Here is a 26,423-nt window from a genome sequence, read left to right as displayed (position 1 = left end):
TCCAACAGCAGTTTAATGAGGCATCTAGTCTAGTTACATGGCGAGAGACCCCGAACAGGAAGGACAGTGGGCTTATATACCATTGCAGGTAGTCGTGGCGGGAAGTGATTGGTAGAGGGCCCTGACAAGGCTCCCAGCAATGATTCTATTGGCTATGTGCTCACCCGTAATCAGAGACCGCTCCCAACAGCTCCCCCTTTTGTTTTGCAACACAAGCTTTGGGGACTCCAACCTCAAGGTCCAGATCCAGGGGGTGGAGTCCCTGAAGCAGGTGCAAAGGCCACCGTCTCCCGTGCAATGAGCAGAGACTCTGGGAGGTGCAACGGCTGGTAAGGGGGTGACACGCCACAATCTGGTGCAATGGGGAAACCCCTCAGAGTGCATGGGCCATGTCACGCTGTGCGAGAGGGGAGGCGGTCTTGACCTTCGGAGCGTAACATTTGTAGCCAGATGCCAGGGGATTGACCACACTCGAGGGCGGCTAGGGCTTGGGTAACCACCACTCGGTCCCTGCGGCGCTGTGCATGAACGCGCAGGAACCCCCAGATCACGAAACCTGCTCCCAGGATCCCTATGAACCCTAGGGACCCCAGGCCAGCCCAGTCCCGAAGTCCTCGGACTATTGACTGAAATGTAGGAAAGAGACCATTGGTCACTGTCAAGTCCAGGCGTGTGGAGTTAACTGCCAGGTCAAGGCGGTAAATTGACTAGACCAGTGTCCTGTCAACATAGCAGATAATTGACGAGACTTGTTGGCCGCGGCGGAAGCATTATCAAACGGTACCGCGGTAATGCATAGTCCTGTGAAACGCCATTCGCAGCCCAGCTGTGCCAGCTGCCATAAGGCATCTATTTGCTCCTGGACCAAGTCCACACGTTGGTTCAGTATCATGATACCACCCTTCAGATGCGCGTTGACGGCGGATTGTGTGTCCAGAGCTGTAGCCACAGATGCCGATAGGTTGTTCAGCGTCTGTGCTGTCTGAACAGAGCCTACTGCTGCAGCCGTAGCGGCTGCCAGTGCGGCAGTCACTGCCAATGTGGAAATTACAGCTGCAGTAACGCCAAAATCTCTTCGCTGTCGGAAAAGGGTCAAGGAGCTAGGAGCCTCCACCGGCCAAGGAATATGCCGAGGCATACGGGCAACAATTGCCATGGACTGGCTGGAGACATTCCAGCAACGGGCATAGGAGCAGTTTGCCGTGGAGCAATTGAGAACACCAGGACCAGAGGAAGTAGCAGTGATCCAGATAAAAGGGGGCCAGAGGCAAACAGGTGTGGAGGGGAAAGACAGATTACGCTGCTGAATAGCGTGGACCGACGTCTCAAATGTTGAGGAGGAGTTCCATGTAAGATTGGCAAGGCCCAAAGAGGCATTAGTAGCGAACAGCCGGGGGAAGATCTGGGCATCATGGGTCACCGGCATCGGTCTCGGGAACACCAACAGGATGGCCCAGCACCGGTCCGTCGTCACCAATGCGGCCAGCAGCAGAAAGGTCAGGAGCAGCAGCATCCCTGGCAGCGGACGCCCCATCATCTGCATCCTCCACATCCGCCAACCGCTGCACTCACCGCGTTAAGCGTGCCGGGACCCACACTGGATCAGGAGTGTCCTGCGGGAAAACACAGACAGCTCCCCTGGACCGGCTCACAACCGGATCCGGGCCTTTCCATTTGTTAAGCAGGACATCCTTCCACAAGACCTGCTCTGATAAAGGGGAACCGGGGTTGGCGTGGCGGTCCGCAGCAGAGCGCCCCTGATCATCCAGCAAAAGAAAATTTAAAGTGAACAAGGTGAGAGAGAGCACAGGCTTAGGGGTACATAAGCCCAAAGGGCTCGTCCCCGTCTCCCCCTTTTGTTTTTTGAGATAGGCCTTTAAGGTGCCATGGGCACGCTCTATGATACCCTGGGCCTGGGGGTTGTAGGGAAGGCCCGTGCGGTGCTCCACGCCTAGGCGTGTGCAGAATTGACAAAAAGCTTGTGAGGTATAGGCAGGGCCATTGTCAGTTTTGATAACCTGAGGTTTACCCCAGGCAGCCCAAGCCTCTAAGCAGTGGGTGATGACATGACTTACCTTTTCACCTGTCAAGGGAGTGGCATGAATTATGCCAGAGCAGGTATCAACAGAAACATGGACATAAGAAAGAGTACCAAAGGAGGAGTAATGAGTGACGTCCATTTGCCACAAGTGGAGTGGCCGAAGACCACGAGGATTGACACCTACATGAGGTGCTGGACGAAAAGGTGCACAGGCCGCGCACTGCAGCACAATATCGCGTGCGGCTGCCCGCGAGAGGCCAAATTTGAGACGTAACGTCAGTGAAGGAGTATGGTATAGAGAATGAAACTGGCGAGCTGCCTCCAACGGAGAGCCAACCCAATACGCGTGAGTGGCATGATCCACCAGGGCATTGCCGCGCGCCATGGGGCCCGGCAAAAGGGAATAGGCCCGAATGTGCATTATAAAAAATGGGGACCGGCGCGAATGGATGGCAGCACGGATAGCACAGAATAAGGAGAACACCGTGCTGCGAGAGTTAAGAGAATGGGCTGTTTCCAAGTGACGGACAGCCTGAACAACATAAGCAGAATCAGAGATTATATTAAGGGGCTCTGGCACGGTTCGGAGAACCAATTCAACGATAGCACATTCAACGTGCTGGGGAGAAGAGTAAGCGAAGCGGGCCGTAAACACCTGATCATTGATTACATAGCTACCGGTGCCTGTGGATGACCCATCAGTATAAACAATGGTAGCCCCAATTAGAGGCTCAGGGGAAGTCAGATGAGGAAAGATAAGCTGATTGCGAAGTGCAAACTGAAGAAGGGGATGTTTAGGGTAATGGTTATCTATGTCTCCTGGGAAGATACAACAGAGTACTGCCCAAGAATTTAAGGAAGAGCAAAGGACTTGAGTCTGGGACTTGGTGTATGGGCAATGAATAACTGTAGGGTAAATACCGAAGTGGGAAAGGGACAACGAAAGCCCAGATAAGGCCAAATCCGCAACCTGCGTAGGATAATGTTCTATAGCACGCCGCGGAGAAGCATGTGAATGAATCCACAGCAAAGGCCCGTCCTGCCAGAGTACTGCCGTGGGCGCCACGGGAGAGGGCAAGAGGCACAAGGAAAAGGGGCGGTCCGGTTGGATGCGGACCAACTGAGCATGCTGAAGAGCTTCCTCGACCTTAGCAAGAGCCTGCTGAGCCTCAAAGGTGAATGAACGGGGGGACAGTATATCAGGGTCACCCTCCAATATTTGAAACAAGTCACTTCGGAAGTGTCCTTAGTGGCGAGGATGGCAGCCGCCAAGCCCGCATTGGTGGGAGGGCCTCCAATTTCTCTGCAAGCTTTTAACCATGCACTGAGGCCCTTTCCCTTCCAAGGGGCAATAGCATGACGACACTGTCTCGTGCACTGCTCGAAAACCAACTGTTCCACTAATGGCATAGCCGAGTCGGCATCGCCGAAAATCCTTGCAGTGCATTCCACCATCCGAGCCACAAAGTCAGAAAACGGTTCTGCAGGGCCTTGGATGACCTTGGTTAAATTACCTGCAACTTCCCCGCGATTAGGCAGTTGTTGCCAGGCTCTTATAGCCAATTGATTAATCTGGCCATAGACCTGAATGGGAAAATTAAGCTGATTATTCTGCCAACGACCCTGTCCTAAGAGCATATCGGCATCCCAGGCAGGCTGGCCCTGCTGCGCGTTCTGCCGAGCTTGATTAATACAGGCTTCTTGATATATGGATTTCCAATCTAAATATTGCCCCGTGGATAGACAGGCCCGCGCGGTACCAGCCCAATCACTGGGGGTCATGGCATGCGCACTTAGCCGTTCCAGTAGGCCACGGGTGTAAGCGGCATTGCACCCATAAGCCTTGACAGCTTCAACCAAAGCTTTTAGTTGCTTGTAATCTAGGTGTTCGTGAAAGCGATGTTGATTAGCGTCCTCAAAGACAGGGAAAGCAAACTCCCTCTGTATCTTCTTTCTAGCTCGGGGAGGCACAAACGAGGTTCCGCCCTCCATATTTAGAGGGGCGGATCCCCCAACGGGAAAAGGAGGGGCAGTAGCGTACGGGGGCGGGCGATTACGCTCCGCCTCATATCTAGCCGCCGCCTCCTCCAGCTCCGCCTTCTCCTGCGGAGACAGCCCCTCCTCCGCCTCGCGAGAACGCGAACGGGAAGAAGAGCGAGACGATGAAGAAGAACAGGAAGAAGAAGGACGAGAGGAAGCCGACATGTGGAGGGAGGCCATTTTGAGAGCCACCTCCTCCATGTCCCTTTCAGGCGGCGGGCGTCCCCGCCGTTCCTGTTTACCCGTGGACTTACGTTTCCTTTCCGGCCTTTTCCTTGGCCGCCCCGGCCGAGCCGGACCCACTTTGCCTCTCTCAGACATACTATCTTGATGATCACTGAGTACTTGCTGACCTTCCCGGACCGGACCGCTGCAACGGTCGTCCTCTAAACAGGAGCGCACCAGTGCCCACACAGGGAGAACACACTCCCAAAGGGGACCAGACTCTCGGGCACGGCGAAGGTCCTGCTCTAGCTTATCCCAACTCGGAATCGTTAAAGACCCCGAGTGGAGAAACCATGGGGCCACCTGGTCCACGTCCTGCACAAAATGGCGCAGGACACGGTCAGGGATACGAAGCTCCCGGGCGGCCAGAAGACCCTGCAGGGCCCGCAACAGGTGACAACTAGGAGAGTTCCCCATGGGGTAGGTCACAAGCACCCGGTGCCGGCGTCAGAAGAGGGCAGGGGTCCAAAATAAAGCCGCCCCAGCTGCTGTGGTTCTGAACTCACCTCCAAAGAGGTCGTCTCCGCCGGTGCGAGAAGTTCCCAGGTTTCGGCACCACTTGTCGCGCCGCACTCACCTGCAAGGACGACGCAACAAACTGGAGTTCTTCCAACAGCAGTTTAATGAGGCATCTAGTCTAGTTACATGGCGAGAGACCCCGAACAGGAAGGACAGTGGGCTTATATACCACTGCAGGTAGTCGTGGCGGGAAGTGATTGGTAGAGGGCCCTGACAAGGCTCCCAGCAATGATTCTATTGGCTATGTGCTCACCCGTAATCAGAGACCGCTCCCAACAGCTCACGCCTGTAATCCTAGCACCTGGTTTGAGCTCAGGAGTTTGAGACCAGCCTGAGCAAGAGCGAGACCCCGTCTCTACTAAAAATAGAAAGAAATTATATGGACAGCTAAATATATATATAGAAAAATTAGCCGGGCATGGTGGTGGATGCCTGTAGTCCCAGCTACTCAGGAGGCTGAGGCAGGAGGATTGCTTGAGCCTGGGAATTTGAGGTTGCTGTGAGCTAGGCTGATGCCAGGGCACTCTAACCAGGGTGACAGTGAGACTCTGTCTCAAAAAAAAAAAAAAAAAATTGTGGTCCAGCGCAGTGGCACACACTTTTAATCCTAGAACTTTGGGAGACAGAGGCAGGAGTATTGCTTGAGGCCAGGAGTTTAAGACCAGCCTGAGCAAGATTGAGACCTCATCTCTATAAAACACAGAAAAATTAACCTGGTGTGGTTGAGTACACCTGTAGTTCCAGCTACCTAGGAGGCTGAGGCAGAGGAATCACTTGAGCCCAGGAGTTTGAGGTTGCAGTGAGCTATGATGACGCCACTGCACTCTAGCCTGGGACCCTGTCTCAAAAGGAAAAAAAAGGGCCTATAGAAAATAGCATGTTTAATAAATATTTGTGGCTGGGTGTGGTGGCTCACGCCTGTAATCCTAGCACTCTGGGAGGCCGAGGCAGGTGGATCATTTGAGCTCAGCAGTTCAAGACCAGCCTGAGCAAGAGTGAGACCCCATCTCTACTAAAAAATAGAAATAAATTAACTGGACAACTAAAAATATGTAGAAAAAATGAGTTGGGCATGGTGGCGCATACCTGTAGTCCCAGCTACTCAGGAGGCTAAGGCAGGAGGATCACTTGAGCCCAAGAGTTTGAAGTTGCTGTGAGCTAGGCTGACGCCATGGCACTCTAGCCCTGGGCAACAGAGAGAGACTCTGTCTCAGAAAAATAAAAATAAAAATAAATATTTGTTGAGAAAATGAATGAATTTATGGCATTGCTTAATATGGTACATCCTGGAGGTTTGGTCATGTTCTCCCTGTACATTTTGAAGCAGAACATTTGAGTTTGTTCTAGCATTGCAAATAGCAATGCTTAGTAAATATTTGTTGAGTAAATGAATGAATTTGTGGCATTAATTAGTATGGTATACCTGGAGGTTTGGTCATGTTCTCGCTGTATATTTTGAAATAGAACATTTGGGTTTTTTGTTGTGTAGCCTCTACTTCTTCTCCCTCCTCCGCCCAATCTTCCATGTGATACGCTGAAACAGGATGAACAAGACTGATACTCTTTCAGTTAAGCCCCATAACAACAGATCTTTTTTCTCAATGTCCTCAGCAATTTATATCCCGTTATAATTCCTAATCACTCTCCACCAAGAACTTTTTCATGTCTGTCTTCACTGTTTGGTTTATAACCACTACGAATCACTTGGGAAAGCAAGTGTCATTAATTCTGCTGAGATTTTTCATTCCATTTTTTTCTCAGGGCCTCCAGTTGATTCCGTTTAGGAGACCCCTAGTTCATCAAGTATATCTGTGTATATCTAATCCATCATTGTGAATTTTTTTTTATTTCAGCATATTATAGAGGTACAAAAGTTTAGGTTACATATATTGCCCTTGCCCCCCACCCCCGAATCAGAACTTCCATCGTTGTGAATTGATTTCTGTCTTGAACCACATGCAACTGAGAAATAGGTCCAGGCATCCATCCATTCCCTTCTCCCTGAACATATGGTGCTGGTTAGGAAACTTCCTGAATATTCTCAATTGGGAGATTGGTGAGCCCAGGGCAACAGTGGACCACTAGGGGGAGGTGTGACCCTCCAAGTGAGTTTAACGTGGGCTTCTTTGGCTTTGCCCAAAGTAAGACTTAGTCCAATCCATGTTTCAAAAACCAGGGTTCCAAGATTGGAGCCTTCCCTCAAGGTAAAAATGCAAATACTTGAGCTATTTTCATATTTCAAAAATGTTCATGGAAATGTTACTTTTACTGGCAATTATTTATTTCCACAGAGGCTAGTCTTATTTTTCCCATATAGAGATATCTGTCATATTTCTCTGATAATATATGCTCTAAAAAATTTCAGTAACAGAAGTAAAAATTCCCTCATAATTCTATTTCCTAGAGACAACTACTACTTACATATCTATCTCTATCTTTCCATGCTTTATTTATGTCTGTATATGACATAAATGGAATCACCGGGACCTATAAAATAACCTGCTTTTTTACCTTAATGATTAATAGATTTTTTTCCCAGCCATTGAAATCTATTCCTTCTTTTTTGTTTTTTATGGCTGCATAAATACTCCAATGTATGAATATATCAGAAGATATTTAAGCAAAGTCCTATTGATGGACATTTCTATTTCAAAATATACATATTGTTGCTTCCCTGTGGGATTCCAAAAAATATATATATTTTAGTACTATTTTCATTTACACACTAGGGAAGCCCCCAAAGTTTGCAAAATAACGTGCCCAAGGTCATAAATGGTGGAGCTTGGATTTTAATTAGGATATTTTCCAACTTTAGAGAAACTGCATTTGACCTTTTTGTCTGATTGCCTTTTAGAAGGACATACCAGTTTTGTTTTTTTTTTTCAGCAACGGTGGCCTGATAAAAGACATACCAATTTACTCCCCCTCCAAACTTTACATAAGAGTGCCCACTTATCCACAACTTCATCAGCCCTAAACGTTTTCAATCTTTACTATCGCTTTGAGGCTAAGAATATCTGCCTTCTGATTTGTGAGTTTCCTGGCTTATGTAGGGCATTCATAATTATAAAAATAGTTCATTATATTCCCCTAGTATCTTCATGACTGATTTTCAAATATTTATACCATTAATACATTTTTTATTTTGGTACCATATTTAGTTTATGAGTTTAGAGCTCATTAATTCCAAAAATCTCAGCATTAGTTATTTAGGGGCAAAAGGCAAAGTTCCCCTATGCCATCTGAAGGCTTCCTGAAAATCAACTAACAAAGGGCAAATTAATAGGAGAAAAGGCATACAATTTTATTTCATCATTTGATCATAGTTTTACATGACACCAGAGCCTTCAGAATGAAGATGCAAAAAGATACTGGGGAAATGTTTTTTTTTTTTCTTTTAAGGCTAGTCAAGTGAAGCAGTTGGGAGTGGAGAAGAAACAATCTGTAACTGGCTGTGAACAATTAGTTGTAAATACCACCGCACTTGGACCAGCCTGTCCATTTTTGCTTGGGCTCAACAAAGTATGGACAGCTATGTAGAAATATGATTAGACAAAAAGGGTATGACCTACTGCTAACAGACTGAGTGGGGAGACGCAGCCAGGCCTGTCTGTTCAGATTCTTCTTGGCCTGTCTGTGCAGCATTCCTTCCTTCTGGGCACGGGGCAGGACCCTCTCTCTGCAATGGGGGTCTTATGACCTACAACTAAACAAAGTAATTCAGATAATTTCTGCAAATTTCTCTGTCTCTCCTCAGGAATCAAACTAGTTCATATGGGATATGCAAGTTGATAAAGTTAAATTTTTTCACACAATACATAATATTGTTGATATTACATTCCAAGTTTTTTTTCATTTGTAAACTGGCTTCATGATTTAAATATAATCAATGCTTCAATACTTGAAACAATATATGAATTGCTATACACACATACATATACACACCACACATATGTGTTTGTGTAGACAGATCTGTGGATATGAAATACACCAAGTCTTAAATGACTTGTGAGTTAGAGGTGATTGGCTGGGCACGGTAGCTCACGCCTATAATCCTAGCACTCTGGGAGACGAAGGCGGGAGGATTGCTTGAGCTCAGGAGTTCGAGACCAACCTGAGCAAGAGTGAGACCTGTCTCTACTAAAAATAGAAAAAATTAGCCGGACATGGTGGCACATACGTGCCTGTAGTCCCAGCTACACAGAGGCTGAGGCAGGAGGATCGCTTGAGCCTAGGAGTTTGAGGTTGCTGTGAGCTAAGCTGATGCCATGGCACTCTGCTCAGGGCAACAGAGTGAGAGTCTGTCTCAAAAAAAAAAACCCAAAAAACTAAAAAACTCCAAAGATCATTTTGACTAGGTTGGTATACTAGAGAAACACTAAGATAGGATGGGCAAATGTGAGCCATTAAAATTTTGCTTTTGTTTTGAGGAGTAACGTACTTAGATTTGTATTTTATATTACTCTCCTTGCACTAAGAGAAGAGTAGAAGGGAGCAAGTCCAGAGAGAGATCAGTCTATTTTAATGACAGGCCTACTAATAAAGGCCTAGATTAGGATTCATTGGGAAACAGTGTGCTGTGTATGGCAGAAATAAGATGATCAAAGTATGATTTCATGAGTCACATAGTTTATTCCCATACAAAGAGAATTTTTTCTTACGCTCACAATGCTTCAAGAGGGGTAGAGTAATGTGAACAAACCTCACAGGGATACACTCAACAATCCATCCATGGTGAAGCATTACTTATATTCAAATTGATGAGATACATTAACCACATAGTGAATGAGTCTGAGAATAAGACCAGTTGCTCAATTAGGATGGAAGCAGGCCTCTCTGGAAAGTAAAGTCTAATCAAAGTTTTAGGTGTATCTTTATAGGAGTGGCTCTCAGGAGAAGCTGCTCTGACCACCCTCATGGAGACCTTCCCCGAGTGAGGTCCCTTGGTGCTAAGGGTGGTGCTGGTGTCATGAACCTTCAAAGATTAGCTCCAAGACTAGCAGGTGACGCCCTCCTGCAGCCTGAGCTCTCGGCACTGGCAGAGTGCAGCCTGTTACAGCATCCCCCCCTGATCTTCAGAGAAGCAGCCAACAGAGTGCAGTTCTGCCACTGCCTAAGTCTCAAAGCATCTGTCAAATGCTGGAGTTGATACGTACTTTTGAAGTTCAGTGGTTGAGGTCAGTAACTCGCATGTGGGGGTCTCATAAGGTTTGAGGCTAACATTCCCTAGGGAAGGGAGGAGTTCACTCTAAGTTCTCCTACATGGGCTCTGACGTCAGACCCTCGAAGGCAGTGGGAAGTTCACTCCAAAACATCAAACTATGGAAGTGGTTGGGACCATTTCAAAGCTACATAACACAGTGTAGCAGAGAGGAACGTCTCGGGGTTTGGAGTCAAGTAATTAAGGGTTTGAATCCAGATTCTAACACATACAATCGGTATATCACTTTTGGCACGTTGCTTAAGCTCTTGGCTTCTATTTCTTTGTATGAATATACATAGAAGTCTAAAGAAAACCACATTACACACTAGTTGCTCAAGACACCATAGCTAATATGGAAACCTGTTGATTGGTTTGGAACATATTTAAGAGGCAAACTTGACTAGTAACTGCTTGGATATAGCAGATAAAAGAAAGGAACTGTCCTAGGATTACTGCCAGGAGTCTGGCTACCGTAATAGGGTGGATTACAGGGCCATGAACCAGCACAGCCAATGCGGAAAGAGGAGAGAGGGAAGGAAATAATGGGTTTGATTTGGGGCATGCTAGGTGGAGGTGCTAGTGAAATTTCCATGAGATTTGTGGTTACCATTTACTGAATGCTGATCTGAGAGGTCTTTTATATACATTAGCACCAATGCTTATCACAACAAACTAAGAAAATGATTACTCATCTTCATTTTACACATGAGGAAACTGAAGTCTCTGAAACAGGCCAGTATCAATGGAGATACCAAGGAGGCAGACGTGTCCGGGGCCCGAGCACTGCAAGTACAGATTTGGGATCAGAATGAGCCTAGAGGTGGAGGTGCTAGTGAAAAACAGAGGCAAAGCAGGAAGACTGAGACTAGGGCAGGTCTGTTGACAGAATCCTAAGGAACACCACGCTTCACAGAGTTAGTGGAGGAAGAGAAGCCCATACGAAGGCTACAAAGTAAAGATGGGAGAGGCATGCAGATGCCTGGAATACAGAATCAGTTTTTTGTTTGTTTGTAAAAGATAAGGTCTCACTGTTGCCTGGGCTGGAGTACAGTGGCATCTTCACAGCTCACTGCAGCCTCGAATCCCTGGGATCAAGTGATCCTCCTGCCTCAGCCTTCCGAGTAGTTGGGATTATAGGCGCCCACCACGTCATCTGGCTAATTTTTCTATTTTTTTGTAGAGATGGAGTCTGACTATGTTGCCCAGGCCAGTCTCAAACTCTTGGCCTCAAGCTATGTTCCCTCCTCTGCCTCCGAAAGTGCTAGTATTACAGGTATGAGCCAACACACATGGCCTAGAATTATTTTTTTAAAAGGTTGTAGTGTAAGTAGAAATACATATAGGCTGGGCAAGGTGGCTCACGCCTGTAATCCTAGCACTCTGGGAGGCTGAGGTGGGAGGATCGCTTGAGGTCAGGGGTTCGAGACCACCTGAAGAAGAGGGAGACCCCTGTCTCTACCAAAAATAGAAAGAAATGATCTGGACAGCTAAAAATATGTATAGAAAAAAATTAGCTGGGCATGGTGGCACATGCCTATAGTCCCAGCTACTCGGGAGGCTGAGGTAGAAGGATTGCTTGAACCCAGGAGTTTGAGGTTGCTGTGAGCTAGGCTGTCGCCACGGCACTCTAGCTTGGGCAACAGAGAGAGACTCTGTCTCAAAAAAAAAAAAAAATTAAAAAAAAAAGAAAGAAATATAAATATTAATATAAATACTAAAAATGGAGGTGTTCTCAAGGCTCTGAAATGGAAAGAAATTTGTATAGTACAGCTAAGATTATGGGTTCTAGAATCAGATCTTGGGTGTGTGTTCACTGGGAAGCTATTCTCATGCTCTAACATTCATTGTCTAGAATGGGATAACAGTATCTCATTTTGTTTTATGAAAATTAAACAAGATAATAACACATTTAAAGTGGTTATCATGGCACTGGGTACAGTATTATGACCCACATAGCCATAGTGCTGGGATAAATAAATGTTAGTTTAGAAAGAGTCAAGTAAGATAATATCCAAGGTCAAAGAATTTAACCATTTATGTTGTCTCCATGAAGACAGGAATCCATGTCTATTTTGATCTGTAACCTCAACACCTAGCAAAATAGCTGATACCTAGTAAGTATGAACAAACATTTGTTGAATGAACTGATTAGGGATGAATTTTAAAGTGATTTAAAAAATTTTTTTTAAATTAAATGTAATTTTTCAAATTAAATTTTTAAATTTTAGCTTACTTTATCAGTACAGTTCAGTAGGGACAGAAAATGAATTACAGTAGATTGAAGGGGACAGGGCAATTTCTTAATGGAGACAGGGTATGTGGTAGTCAACTCTGACTGAAGGGAAGGTGATACAACATTGGATTCGTTATTGGAGCTTCCAGACTTTTAGTTTCCTTACACACAAATGGTAGTTAATCTCAGAGGATCTCTTAAGGATCAAGCAAAATACAATTTATAAATATTTTCTCATGTATTAATAGTAGAGTGCTGTGAAAATGTAAAGTACTCCTCAAGGTATGTCCCTCCAAGTTGGAACTCATTTTATTACTTACTGTTCTTTTGGAAGATGCAAGTGACATAAGAAAAGGCAGAGTATTCTGACCTATAGAACTGCAAGAAAAAATGTTTTAAATTTTTAAAAAGGCCAGGTGTGGTGGCTCACACCTGTAATCCTAGCACTCTGGGAGGCCAAGGAGGGAGAATTGCTCAAGGTCAGGAGTTTGAGACAAGGCTGAGCAAGAGCGAGACCCCGTCTCTACTAAAAAAGTAGAAATTATCTGGACAACTAAAAACATATATAGAAAAAATTAGCTGGGCATGGTGGCGCATGCCTGTAGTCCCAGTTACCTGGGAGGCTGAGGCAGGAGGATCGCTTGAGCCCAGGAGTTTGAGGTTGCTGTGATCTAGGCTGAAGGCACAGCACTCTAGCCCGGGCAACAGAGTGAGACTCTGTCTCAAAAAAAAAAAAAAAAAAATTTTTAAAAACTAAAAAGTAAAGAGCCATTGATAAAGAGTAAAGGGTAATAATCATATTTCTCTTAACCTGACAAAGACGGAGATGGCAGATACTTAAAACAAGGGCTTTTCCCCCCATAGAAGGTAGCATCTGCGTAGGTCAAAGCAACCATTTTTATCGACCTCATGAGATAGGAATGGATGAGCCACCAACGGGGAGGTCACCTGTGTGTCACGGTTCTGTGGGCAGCACTGGAGGAACCTGTAGAGCCTTGCAGAGCTTGAGAATGTTAGGTATGATTGTAAGATTGCTGAGAGGCTGAGGAAGAATATGGGAATTAAGAAATGAAATCTGGTTCAAAAGGAGCAATCTCTATTGAAAAAAGAAAAATAAAAAAAGTTAAAAAAAAAGCAAAAATGAAGAAATGAGATTTGGGATGCAGGAGAGGCTAAGAATTAACTTTCTTAATTCTGTGTATGGCTTCTGTTCTTGTTAATTCTACTGTCTGGCTAATCTGCTATAACACTCATTTGCTGTGTTATCCGAGAATGTTCACTTTGGCTACAGAAAACAAACGGAATTTGTGTAACTAAGACACATTAATTATAGATACGTTATGAACCAGTAAGACATTTTAAACAGCTAAGCAGAGCTCATGTGCACAGAACACAAAAAGGAGTGGAAGAAGCAAGAGGCACCTAATGCTCCTGTTTAGTGTCTGACATTAAATCCCTGTGTACCCGAGGGCAAGTGACATCTACACCTCTTACCTTGGCCACCCACTGATGACACCCATTCCAGCCCTATATGCATGTAGCCCACATAATCCAAATAAATTCTACAGCTGCACATTGAACCAAAGAGAGCTGCTTTTGTGTCCTGGAATATTTGCCCCTTTGCGTGTCTGGTAGACCACATTAATACAGAATCTGTCTGGCTACATTCCTTCTGCAGAGCCCTGGCCCTAATTCGATCTCCAATTCTCATCCTTGGTCCTTGTCCTTATTTGTTGTGACTACACCATCAATGGAGATGGGTGGTGCGTCAGAGACAGGCCAAATGGACATTGCTACCCTTTTTACCCCGAATGCACTTTATCCTAAATATATTATTGTGTCCTGTCTTGTTCCCTGTGCATTGTGCCATGTGTGAATTTGATCTGTAAACTTTTCTGTTTCTTTTTTTTTTTTCAAGGCAAGCATGGGGTGAAATTCATTGAGGGGGAGCAAGGCAGGATTATAGAGCAAGAGCAAGATGTATGTATGTTTGCAGAGCAAGATACATGCGCCACAGGTGACAGCCTGACCCCTTGTAGCCAGAGTGCTTTTCTGTTTCTGAATGGCTTGCTTGGTGGTATGCTTGGAAGTAGTGCTACCATCATGCTACCACCACGCTGAAGTAATTCCCCAGGTGCTTAACCTTTAGAATTCTCAAGGACATTTTCTTTCAGGACCAAGAGTTTACATCAACCACCCAGAAGCCAGGAATGGCCTAAGGAGAGGCTCACCACCACTGGCTTCTTTTCAATAGGGTTTCACTGCAACCTCACACCAAGGAAGCTATTCAAATTCCTACTTTTGGTATCCTTAGTCAAACTAACTTCCTGCGCCAGAAGCTTTTGTCTGCCCAATTGACTTCTTTATTTAACAAATTCCCTTTATCTCCTGCATGAGTCCAGCCCTCGGGGCCCCAGGAGGCATGCAATATTTGCTAAAGGCCCTCCCCCAGTTTCCTGTCCGTCTGGCAGGGATCTGCCTTTGCCGGTGGGTTTGCAGTCACAGCCTGTTTTTTTCCAGTAGACACAAGGTTTTCTGTATCGCAGGATTATTTAGAGCAGAATTAACCTTGTCCTTTACCCCACAACTGGGGACTTGAAATCCACTGAGCAAGGCCTGTTACTTCTGAGCTCTGAATCCACAGCGTAAAATTCAGAAAACCCGGGCAAATTCAATCCAGCCTGCTTCTTTCCTTCAGTTACAAACTGAAATGGAAGTACAAGCTGAAAATTTAAAACTAAAATATAATAAAGTAACTAAAACATTGGAAGTAATATCTACCTTTCTTCAGGAAGAGAATGGAGAAAGTAAGGTTTTCTAAGGGAAGGGAAGGGAGGTGAAAACATGGAGAGGCTGGCAGGTAAATTTATATTTTCCTTTTTATCTTTTCTATTATATTAGCTTATATTCTTGGCGATCCCATCACCAAAAAAAGGGATGAGCTGAAAAGCCGCACATTAGGTTTTCACCTCTCCAGTTGTCTTATTGGCAACTGTTTAAAGCCTCTTCTGATGGTGGTTTACACAGTGAAAAATTTTGCTTTAATACTTATTAGCTTTATTCTCAAAGACTGATCTTTTACCTTCTTAGGTATTAACTATATGTTAAGTTTTTGGAACATAAAGACTATACCTTATGTGTCTTTTTTCTTCCTTTTGTTCTTTTCCTTTCCTTTTTTTTTTTTTTTCTTGGAAGACAGACCTCACTATCTTGCCCAGGCTGCTCCTGAACTTGGGAGCTAAGCAATCCCCCTGCCTCAGCCTTCTGGGAGTACAGAGTGCCTGGGACTACAGGCATGTGCCACCACTCCTGGACAGTCTTTTTTCCCTCTTAATCACCATTAACTAATAGTTCTTTAACAAAGTAGCCAGCGATGAGTTCTCATTTAGCCATGAAATCAGCAAGAACAAAAGGAATGAATGACCAATCCAAAAATGATATGCAATTTCAAGCCAATTTTCTATTTTGTTTATGAAAGTATTTTTTCATTTTAAAAAACATATCTATATCTTAACATTTATTTAAAATAATGTCAAAGGCCAGGTGTGGTGGGATTGCTTGAGGCCAGGAGTTCAAGACTAGCCTGAGCAAGAGCAAGACCCCCCTCTCTACAAAAAATAAAAATAAAGAAAATTAATGTCAAGATGTTAATAGCAACATTAGTTGTTTGTAGTGGCAAATAACCAAAATAGAAATAGAAACAACTTAAATAAATTGCAGTACATCTATAATATTGCATAGTAATTAAAATGAGTCAGATCTAAATGTATTGATATAGAAAGCTATCTATGATACATTATGTAGAAAAAGCAAGTTGCAAACCAAAATCCACAATAGGGAAAAAAAATGTTTAACAGTAATTATGTTTATGTCATGTGTATGCAGGAAAACGTTTGGAAAGATAACATCAAAGTTACCAGAGGTTGTCTTTTAATTTTATGTAATGATACCTTGTTTTAATATTTTATGAATATTTTCAACACTAAATTTACATAAGCAGAATAGTTTTTTTAAGTGAATGAAGTTACACTGATGAGAGTTAAGAACAATCAAAAACTTAACTCTCTTCCCTATTTAACTACCTCTATTTCCCTTTTTTTTCATATCAGAAACGTTTTCATAGAGAATATTTGGGAAATAAGTCATTTAACCTTGGCTAATACATTTAAGGAAAAGAGAGAATCTTATTGTTTTTGAAAGTAGTTGTTATCCTGTTAATATTTTTAAGATTATTCTAAATAGATCTAAGTTTTGACATGCAAAGTTGAAGATGTAATATTAAGTAAAAAAAGTAACTTTCAGAAGAAAATGTATTGGTGCTCACTTTAATCTCATAAAGAAAATGTATAGTATAGTCTTGTTACAATATATCCATAAAAATTCAGACACAAAATCACTCACATATACGAAAATATTTTTGACTAGCCTAAAAAAAAAAAAACCCTGTAGGAATATAAGCTAAACTGTTGTTTATCTCTGAATAGATGTAATTACTAGATTAACTTCATTATCTATTTCTCTATTGCTTAAATTTGTTTTTAATGGGATGTTTTAGTTTTGGAATCAAAGGTCTAATCCTTTAAGAAAAAAAAAAAATCAAAAATTTTTTTTGGTTCCTTGATGACTGGATTTTACTATCTTCTGTCTAGGTTTTCACCTTTACTCAAATATCCACCTATTAGGTATAGGAAAAAATAAAAGGCATTTCCATGAATGGTTAGTTTCCAAAAGCAAATTAAACAGTGAAAACCAGAAATCAATTTTTCCGTTTTCTAATCTTTCATTCCTTTTTCCTCCCTTCTCTTACTGCGCTATCCAATACCTAGCTTGATGTTTTCAACAAAATAGGCGCCCCAAGACTTTCTGCAACTCAAAATCTTCTCTCTCCTACCTAGATCCCAGATCTCATATAAGTCTCATATCCGTCTCAGCCTCTCAGTAATCCTACAGTCGTACTTCACGTGCTCAATCTATGGAAGGCTGGCCAGGTTCCTTCATTGCTGCCCACAGAACCACCACAGGCAAGTGCTAACTCCCAGTCCCTCCCCAGATCAATTCCTCTCTCATGAGATTAATATAACAAAAATGATTCCTCTTATCTACTCAAGACTCAACCCTTTGGGATGGTGTATCTGCCACATCAGTCTTGATCAGGTTACAAGAAATACAAATGCTTAGGCTGGGCGAGGTGGCTCACGCCTGTAATCCTAGCACTCTGGGAGGCGGGAGGATTGTTTGAGCTCAGGAGTTCAAGACCAGCCTGAGCAAGAGTGAGACCCCATCTCTACTAAAAATAGAAAGAAATTATCTGGACAACTAAAAATATGTAGAAAAAATTAGCCGGGCATGGTGGCACATGCCTGTAGTCCCAGTTACTCAGGTGGCTGAGGCAGGAAGATTGCTTGAGCCCAGGAGTTTGAGGTTGCTGTGAGCTAGCCTGACGCCAAGGCACTCTAGCCCAGGCAACAGAGTGAGACTCTGTCTCAAAAAAAAAAAAAAGAAAAGAAACACAAATGCTCACTGCATTCATGGCTTAGAACCCTCTACCCCCAATTGTCTTATAGCTGAACTTAATCCAAACTCAAAAAAAAAAAAAAAAAAAGGAAATACAAATGCTCACTGCATTCATGGCTTAGAACTCTCTACCCCCAATTGTCTTATAGCTGAACTTAATCCAAAGCGAAGTCAAGGAGCAGTCACTCGTATAGGAAGAGTTCTGTGACATGGTTCAGCACTGGAGAACTAAATTTGGAGTTTCCCAGCTTTAACAGTTTATAATAGCTATTTACCCAAAGACTCCAGGCCCTGGTTCACCGTTTATTACTTCCTCAAATTTATTGGTGCTTGCTTCTTTTTTCTTGAAACAGGGTCTTGCCCTGTCACCCAGGCTAGAGTGCAGTGGCATCATCATAGCTCAAAGGAACCTCCAACTCTGGCTCCTGGGCTCAAGCCAACCTTCTGCCTCAGCCTCCTGAGTAGCTGGGACTATAGGCATGCACCACCACACCTGGCTTATTTTTTAATTTTTGTAGAGACAGGTCTCTCTATTGCACAGGCTGGTCTCAATTCCTGGTGTCAAGTGATCTTCCAGCCTCAGGCTTCCGAAGTGCTGGGATTATACGCATGAGCCACCACACCCAGCCTTCGAGCATCATTTTGTATTTTTAGGCAATAGTACAATCTCATTTTTTAAAAATCCCACTAACATCTGCTTGAATCGTAAGACTAAAAAGTGGTGAACTGGAGAACAGAATTTCATGTACTATTTTAATTATTCAATTAATGCTATTTTTGTTATCTATTCAGTCCATAATATACATAGGGCTTGGCACAAAACTCAAATACGTGACAGTTAAAAAAAAAAAAAATTGGCAGGGCGAGGTGGCTCTTGCCTGTAATCCTAGCACTCTGGGAGGCCGAGGCGGGAGGATTGCTTGAACTCAGGAGTTCGAGATCAGCCTGAGCAAATGTGAGACCCCGTCTGTACTAAAATTATAAAAATTAGCCAGGCGTGGTGCTGCTCGCCTGTAGTCCCAGCTACTCGGGAGGGTGAGACAGGAGGATCACTTGAGCCCAGGGGTTTGAGGTGGCTGTGAGCTAGGCTGATACCATGGCATTCTACTCAGGACAACGAAGTGAGACTATCTCAAAAAAACAAACAAACAACAAAAACAAAAAAATATTGCTCCTGTGGTCTTGGCAGAAATTAACTGTGAGGGGGCAGAGGGAGGGATCAAAATATACCTGTCAGGCACGACATATGCTATTTAGGTGACAGGCACATTAAAAGCCCCACTTCACCACTATACAATTCATCCATGTAACAAAAACCACTTGTACCCCCTAAAACTATTGAAATAAAAAGAAAAAACTCTATTTCAAACTAGCCTTAGAATTTACTTACATATTGTTTACATCGTTGCACTTACAGATTCACACATTAAAACACAAATTTGTAGACTAGCTACAAAGCACAACAGTGCCCTTTTTTATAAAAGCTGGCATATTTTAAAAATAAGCTTCTTTCCACGTGTTTCTTCCTAGCAGGGCTTAATTGCACAGAAGAGCAATCTCAGAACCTTCCTTATATATATGAATTCCAAGGCAAGGTTCCAGTTCCCTAACCTTTTTCCTCTTCCTGTAACCCCCTTGACCTTCTGTTATTTTCCTCCCCCGGCTGCTCTTCATATGGCTTCTTTACCAACCTAAGAGCTTTGCCTTATCAATTCTCTGCTCCCAATCTTCCAAATGCTGCACTCTTTTCTTTAACTGCAAATAACCACAAATTTGACTGTTTCAATAAAATTACAAACACAAGAAGGAAGTAAGTAGGTTCAGGTTGAATTAGTCAGTCACCCAGCAGTGTATATTTGGTTACCTTTGGTTTACTCATTTCGAAGACAGCAATCTCCTCAGTTAATTATTTTTTCCCATATAAAAATGTTAACACATGGGAGGCTGAGGGGAGGATTGCTTCAAGTCAGGAGTTCGAGAGCAGCCTGAGCAAGAGCAAGAGCCCATCTCCGCTAAAAATAGAAAAATTAGCCGGGCATGGTGGGGCGTGCCTGTAGTCCCAGCTGCTCAGGAGACTAAGACAGGAGGATCGCTTGCAGCCCAGGAGTTTGAGGTTGCAGTGAGCTACAATGACGCCACTGCACTCTACCTAGGGCAACAGAGAGAGACTCTTGTCTCAGGAAAAAAAAAAAGTAGCAAAGACCTGTATTTCCATGTTTAATCATAATTTTACTCATTGAAACAGGTGAAATCAGGGCAGACAACTAAAGGTAAAATGGATTTTATTTATTTGTACTTAAACCAGGCAAACTGGTACTGATATCATCATGATTCAGCCAAATACAATAGATCTTTCTTTCTACAAATATTAGAGTAAGGAAAAAATTAGGGGTTGCAGTAAAACACAGAGGCAAAAGGGGCAGAGGAAATCGATGAAGTGCATTCTAGTTTAACACTTCGCCAGAACAACTGAGGTTTTTAATAAGTAAAGCCTCCCAATCCTTGACACCTCCTCTTTGTACTTTTTACTTTCTATTCTTGTGGTTAGATCCTAATCCTAAAGCTATCCAAACTAGTATTATATCTACTTATCCATAGCCAAAGTCGTCTTCTATCATCTTGTCCATAGCAGCCAAAATTATTGGAACCTCTTTGATTAGACTCCAGTCATTCCCCACCCCCAAATTCGATGCAATATGCACACCCAGAACCAGAATATAGAGGAAGAATACTTAGCTCTAAAACAAGAAAAATCCTACAAGTCCTGCCCAGACTGAAATTGAGTAATATACGCATCTTCACACATCTTCAGGCTGCATGTTCATTGAGGAATTTAGGAATGAATCTATGGCTTGTGGGGAACTAAAATACTTAGTGGCTTGTTGTATGACATTAAGGCTTTCTCCAGCAGTTTCCAAAGCAACTTCCAAATCACTGGCAAGAAAATTTTGCTGGAACTGCAGGCAGGATTGTAAAGTTTCCTCCCCAGAGTTAAGGAAGGAGTTGTTCCAGGCCTGATTGTTCCAGGCCGGGGTGCACCAGGTCTGACTGTTATAGGAATGGTTGCTCCAAGGCTGGCTGTTCCAGGTTTGGTTGTTCCAGGCTGGGTTGTTCCACACTGGAAGGTTTCCAGATGTGTTCATCAGGCACGCCTGGTGATAGGAAGAGTAGAGGCCTGGGTATTCTATAGGTGCGGAGGCCTTCTGAAAGAGAATGGTGGATTAATTGAAAGGGTACAAGGAAAATCAGAATTATCTGTGGTCAGAGCTATATGCTTCAGGGATGGACAAAACTGAAAGGTAATTGAAAGGAAGGACCAGAACAATAAAATTTCCTGTTACCTGAACCTGAGTCAGACTGTTGACATTCTTTGACCAGTTGTTTTTCTGCCACCTCTTAAATTTCATTCTCTGGTTCTGGAACCAGGTCTTAACCTGCAGGAAAGAGTGTCAGGAATTATAAAATACTAGGAATGCACATATACTTTGAATCAAAGAATGTTAACTTTTATTCCTGACAGCTACAACTATCTAAAGCTCAGGAACAAAATTTGAACTCATTTTTAGTCTTTTCTTAAATCTTGAACCAATATTCTAATGAATGAATTTGCAAAGATCTCCAGTCAATTGGCTGTTTTTCGTTTAATGAGTCTAGCCAGTTACATAAGACCCACTGCAAATCTACTAACCAGAAGGCTCACATTTAAACGCCTACTGACAGGCCCACCACAGTGGCTCAGGCCACTGAGGCGGTTGGATCGCATGAGCCCAGGAGGTTGCAGTGAGTTGCAATAACAACCCCCCCCAAACAAGCACATTTATATTTAATGTGATAACGCTGGGCGCAGTGGCTCACGCCTGTAATCCTAGCACTCTGGAAGGCCAAGGCAGGAGAATTGCTTGAGCTCAGGAGTTTGAGACCAGACTGAGCAAGAGCAAGACCCCGTTCTCTACTAAAAATAGAAAAATTAGCCAGGCGTAGTGGTGCCTGTAGTCCCAGCTACTCGGGTGGGCTGAGACAGGAGGATTGCTTGACCCCAGGAGTTTGAGGTTGCTGGGAGCTAGGCTGATGCCAGGGTACTCTAGCCAGGGCAACAGAGTGAGACTCTGTCTTAAAAAAAAAAAATACAAGTTTTCCATACCGGTACTTCAAGGTTATCTTATTGTTATGCTGAAATGGGTTGCTCCTTAGTAAAAAATAAACCAGTCAGCTAACAAGAATGGCATGAGATAGGCTCTGTAACAATTTCACCATTTATATGCTGACATTCAATACCCTGGATACATTTTGATTTTTAATAAAGATGCATGTCAAAGGCCTCCATGGGAGGTGAAATATAGAGAATCCATGGTCCCCCATTTTTGCTTATCTTATTGCAGTGACAAAACAAAACCACCCCACCTGTTTGTAGCTGAGGTCAAGGATGTTGGAAAGCTCTTGCATCTGCTGGAGGGTGAGGTATTTCTGTCTCTGAAATCTGTCATTGAGTATACACAGCTGGGTGGTAGAGAACACGGTTCTGCTCTTCTGTTTCTTGGCCTGGGCATTATCTTCCTTCTTCACCGCACTGTTCTGTGCAGAAGTGGGTAGTTTTACTTTGGGACTGGTGGAAGAATCGGGGCTGTCCTGAATCATCAGATCCATGGAGGAAGGAAGAGGAGAGGCTGTTGGGAACAAATGAAATAACACTCTTCTCTAAAACTTTTTTCCAAATATTAAAATAGTCTATTAAAAATTTTATTGTGTTCCGAGCACTTTTGTAATTCTCACAACCCCAGACCTAGGAAATCAGTAACACTTTAATTCTTAACCGACCCTGAATACTTTGCCAACGTTTGTTCGGTATCAATCCAAGAAGTCCTATGGGCATCTCCATTTCATACATCATGGACCAAGCTCAGAGAGATCTGTAACATGGCCAATATCATTTGCTGGGAAGAACCACCACTTCTTAAATTTCAAACTGATGCTCAAAAGCGCACACACCAGCCGCTATACAAGTCAGAGTGCGATCAACCATTCCCACCCACTGTGTCTTGCCCTAAATAACTTCCTGTTGTGACCTTCAGCACCACCAGTATAATTTTTTAAATGACATGATCAGATTCCGGGGAACCCTATAAAACAAGCAACTTATGGTGCAGCTCCAAATGCTGGGACTAGCAGGATACGTGAATTTTGATAAGCTTGTTTCAGTCCAGACTTTGCCCTTACTGGCTCTCTGATCCCATCTCCAAAATCATTCCTTCCATCTATTAAAGCGAGGTAATGGATTAAAATTGTCCAGCACAAGACAGCGTATATTGACTCTGTAACTAAAATTAATTTCCTTTATTACCTAGATTTAATAGCCACTTAATAATTAATTGCACTGAGATGTCCCCGGTGTTCAACTCCCAATTCGACCTGGTAGCCATGGAATAAATGGATAGGTTTTAAAACAGCAAAAATTCAAAATCTCCAGCTTTCTGCAAGTAGATCTAAGAAGCAAAGAAGTCCTCAACTAAAGACTACAAGTGGGGCACGTCCTAAAAATTGTCTATATAAACTCACACCTGATTTGCTAAAGAGACATGCCCAATTGCTTATTCTCAAGTGGTTCCTCACAGTCCAGCATTGTATTTTTAACATTTGAAATTATACAAGCAAGAACATTAGGCAGTATTTCTGAACCTATTCGGGTTCAGGAACTGGCCAATCAAGACAAAACAAAACACAAAGTTTAGAAAAACCGAACGACATTAAAATCTAACATTCAATAAAGCAGATATTTTACCTATTTGTTTTCCACAACCTATTTTTTATAGTTTTAGTCATAGTGTGAGTATGGATTTTAAGCTATTTTACATCATAAAGGTTAAAAATGGCATTCTTGGATAAAAGTTGGTTTGTTTCCTAATTTTTAAGTACTGAAATAATATTGATTTCCAAAAAAGTCTTTAGAGTATCCTGACTGTCTCTAACACCTACCACCTAGAAGCATGAGTACTACCACAGGGTTTGCAGCCAGACTGGATTTCTAGCCACTTTCTGTTGGACTATCAACAGATTAAACTTTCTGAAATTATCTCTACCATAACATTGAGTCAACAACTTCCTTGGGATTTAGGAGAAGTGAGCACAGCAGGTGCTCCTGAAGTCAGAGCTGCACAATAACATCCACACACCTAAAGGGTGGGAGAAGAGCCAACTGCTACTATGGTAGAAAGGAATTACATAATATTAATTAATTACATAAATCTCACCCTGATTTGCCATGCCATTTTTGGCCAGCCACAAATGTGATGCTCATTCCCCAAGCTGTGATGTTAGGTCTTCCAGCTAATTAGCAATAACATCTACCGTAATTGTGTGCCCAGCGCTATGTTAAGATTTATACATCACAACACATTTATGTTTCCACAGTGCCTAACCACACAAGGTTCCAAATTCTGTGTCCTTTATCTCGGTCCACAACTCCTGACACCTGGGACACAGTCTAAAAGGCACGTGCCACCAAGTCTCAATTTAAAGAAGAGTGCCCAGAGGATTAGACACCTTCTTATATTGATGGGCTGTTATTGCTCAAGTGGGGATGATCCCTTAACCCTCTTCCTTCTCTCTTTCCCTTAAGGAACTTGGCCTTCCAAGGATTAATTTTTTCTTACCAGTCTCTGTGTGGTCCATCTCAGCAGAAGGCATTTGCAAGGATGGATAGTTTTCTTCAGGCCCACAAATCACAGGCATTGGTGAAGAGTCCCTAGAATCAGGTGCTTCAGGGCAAGGCAGGCTTTGGGGACACGCTGGATCCGCACTCATGTTGCTGAGAAAGGGGGAAAAATTAAAGAGCTGGACTTTAATAATATAAAAAAGGCTAGGACTTAAGTATCTAAATACAATCTCCAGATGTAAAAAAGATCCAAAAGTCGGGATAAAGAGAGTCCCTTCCACAACAACAGCAAGCAACCAGCTCAATCCAGGAAAATGTTAAAATCTTGGACTCTCTAGATTTATAATGAAGGCTCTATCACCCTAGACCCGCCCCTCCTGGCAGCCCCACGCCCCCACACATCCTTGTGAATATTCAGTTAATCCCGTCTGCCAGTCTCACCTAGGCCATTGTGATGCGAAGGCAGCTGCAGCGTAACCCCAAGGACATGGGGGAACTAGAAAACTCGAGCTGCTGAACCTGGAGACGAAATAAAGCCGGCAATGAAAGATGTCTGGGTTCACCATGTTTTCACCTTTTAAATCAGGGATCCGCCTTCAGTTCCTGAGGTTAATGAAATTCTCGCTAGGGCAATTGATTTCTCGATTTGAGATCCCTTAGGGTCTCAAAATCTGGCTAGTTCGGGCAGAAACTCCACCTAGCTCCATTTTCCTCTTTCATTCACACTAAGGTTGCAATACAACATGTCTGGCATGTGGCTAAGGCATCAGTCGGTGGTTGTTCAAGTGGTACTTGTTTTCAACGCCCACCTTGTTTCCTTCTTGTTTTTAGCTTTCGGAAAGACAGGGAAGTCTTTCCACCAGGACTGCTGGTTTTTCCACTCAAGGCATAGAAAATGGCTGTAAAAAGGAAAATAAGAAAAATAAAATAAAAATAAATAAGAAAGCCAAACGAAAGAAGCTATGACTTGCTAACCTAAGACACCTTGGTGCCCTGTTAGTAGCTATGCATCTACCATTACTAAGGATGTTTTAAATTAATTTTATATACAAGTTACTGGGTAGACTCTTGGTTCAACTGCTTTAACAAATCTCAGTTTCTTCATCCATAAATAGGGACAAAAGCACCTTCTCTGTGTCATAAGAATTAAAAAAGATAAAGGGCTGAATATTCCTAATATTTGGCACGTCAGTGATCCACGTATGGTGGATGTTAATAGAAAATTCTCGTTTCTTTTTTTTGCATTTTAAAATTTACTCCTTAACTTTATTTAATTTTTATCTTTTTTATATCTTTTCGTGCTCTTGCCTTCCTAGAGCATGTTAATAGAAAATTCTATCAGGGTTCTTTGTCCAAACTCACCAAATCTGAAATTATGTTTTTGTAATTTTTCTTTTAAGCCAGTGAGCAACACGATTGAATGAAAACAACACCTTATTTCAACTGAGACCTTACTAGATGTAAAATAAAGAAATTTATTGCCCTCTAAACCAGCCCAGCTGGAAGGAGGAGGTGCAGAGGAACATCTCCGGGCAGATGATATTCCTGTGAATGGACCAGCACAGCATTTAGGACTGACCCTTCCCAGCTGACTAGGAAATTAACAGTCAACTTCTGGCTTTTTCCTTTGGTTCTTTCCTTAGTTTTTCCTTCTCAGGCCTGGCAATATTGTTAGGTCCTCCAGCACTACCCCATCCCCACTCCATTAATTTTTTTTGTCCGGGGGAGTATGTTTTTCAAAGAAAGTTTTTAAAGTTGAGTTCCAGCACTAACATATTTATGGACAAAAACAATAGTCTACAGCTTTCCATTTTCCTCCCTATTCCCAAATCCAACATTCAATAACCCTGAGATTTCTTCCTCTTTTCCATTCTCCCTGCCCTAGAAATGAACCCTTGGCAAATCCCAATCATACAGTTTTGGAAGACATTGCTCTCCACTCATCGTCCTCAGCACTCTGCCACGGGGGTCTCCACCCAGACTGCTGACTTTGCTCCCC

The 26,423-nt window shown here is 43.1% G+C and overlaps 1 protein-coding gene across 1 annotated transcript; it reads right to left on the bottom strand.

Moving 5' to 3' along the window:
* Window positions 1-20,573: 20,573 nt before the first annotated feature.
* Window positions 20,574-24,573, bottom strand: NANOG (Nanog homeobox). Its single transcript, XM_045554393.1, has 4 exons — window positions 24,423-24,573; window positions 22,177-22,439; window positions 21,123-21,209; window positions 20,574-20,978 (listed from the first exon to the last, which is right to left on the bottom strand). The coding sequence occupies exons 1-4, from the start codon at window positions 24,571-24,573 to the stop codon at window positions 20,574-20,576; spliced, it is 906 nt and encodes a 301-aa protein (XP_045410349.1).
* Window positions 24,574-26,423: the final 1,850 nt, after the last annotated feature.

This window comes from Lemur catta, chromosome 6 (assembly GCF_020740605.2).
Source record: "Lemur catta isolate mLemCat1 chromosome 6, mLemCat1.pri, whole genome shotgun sequence".
Lineage (NCBI taxonomy): Eukaryota > Metazoa > Chordata > Mammalia > Primates > Lemuridae > Lemur > Lemur catta.
Note: the sequence above shows the minus strand (reverse complement) of the source record. Positions and strands in the feature narration are given on the sequence as shown.

Excerpts from the sequence above, each read along its gene's own strand:
- NANOG (XM_045554393.1), bottom strand. The coding sequence starts at position 24,573 with ATGAGTGCGGATCCAGCGTGTCCCCAAAGCCTGCCTTGCCCTGAAGCA. Across the intron at positions 21,210-22,176 it reads TTGACCTCAGCTACAAACAG|GTTAAGACCTGGTTCCAGAA; the intron begins GTGGGGTGGTTT and ends TCTTTCCTGCAG. Across the intron at positions 20,979-21,122 it reads ATGTCAACAGTCTGACTCAG|AAGGCCTCCGCACCTATAGA; the intron begins GTTCAGGTAACA and ends ATTCTCTTTCAG.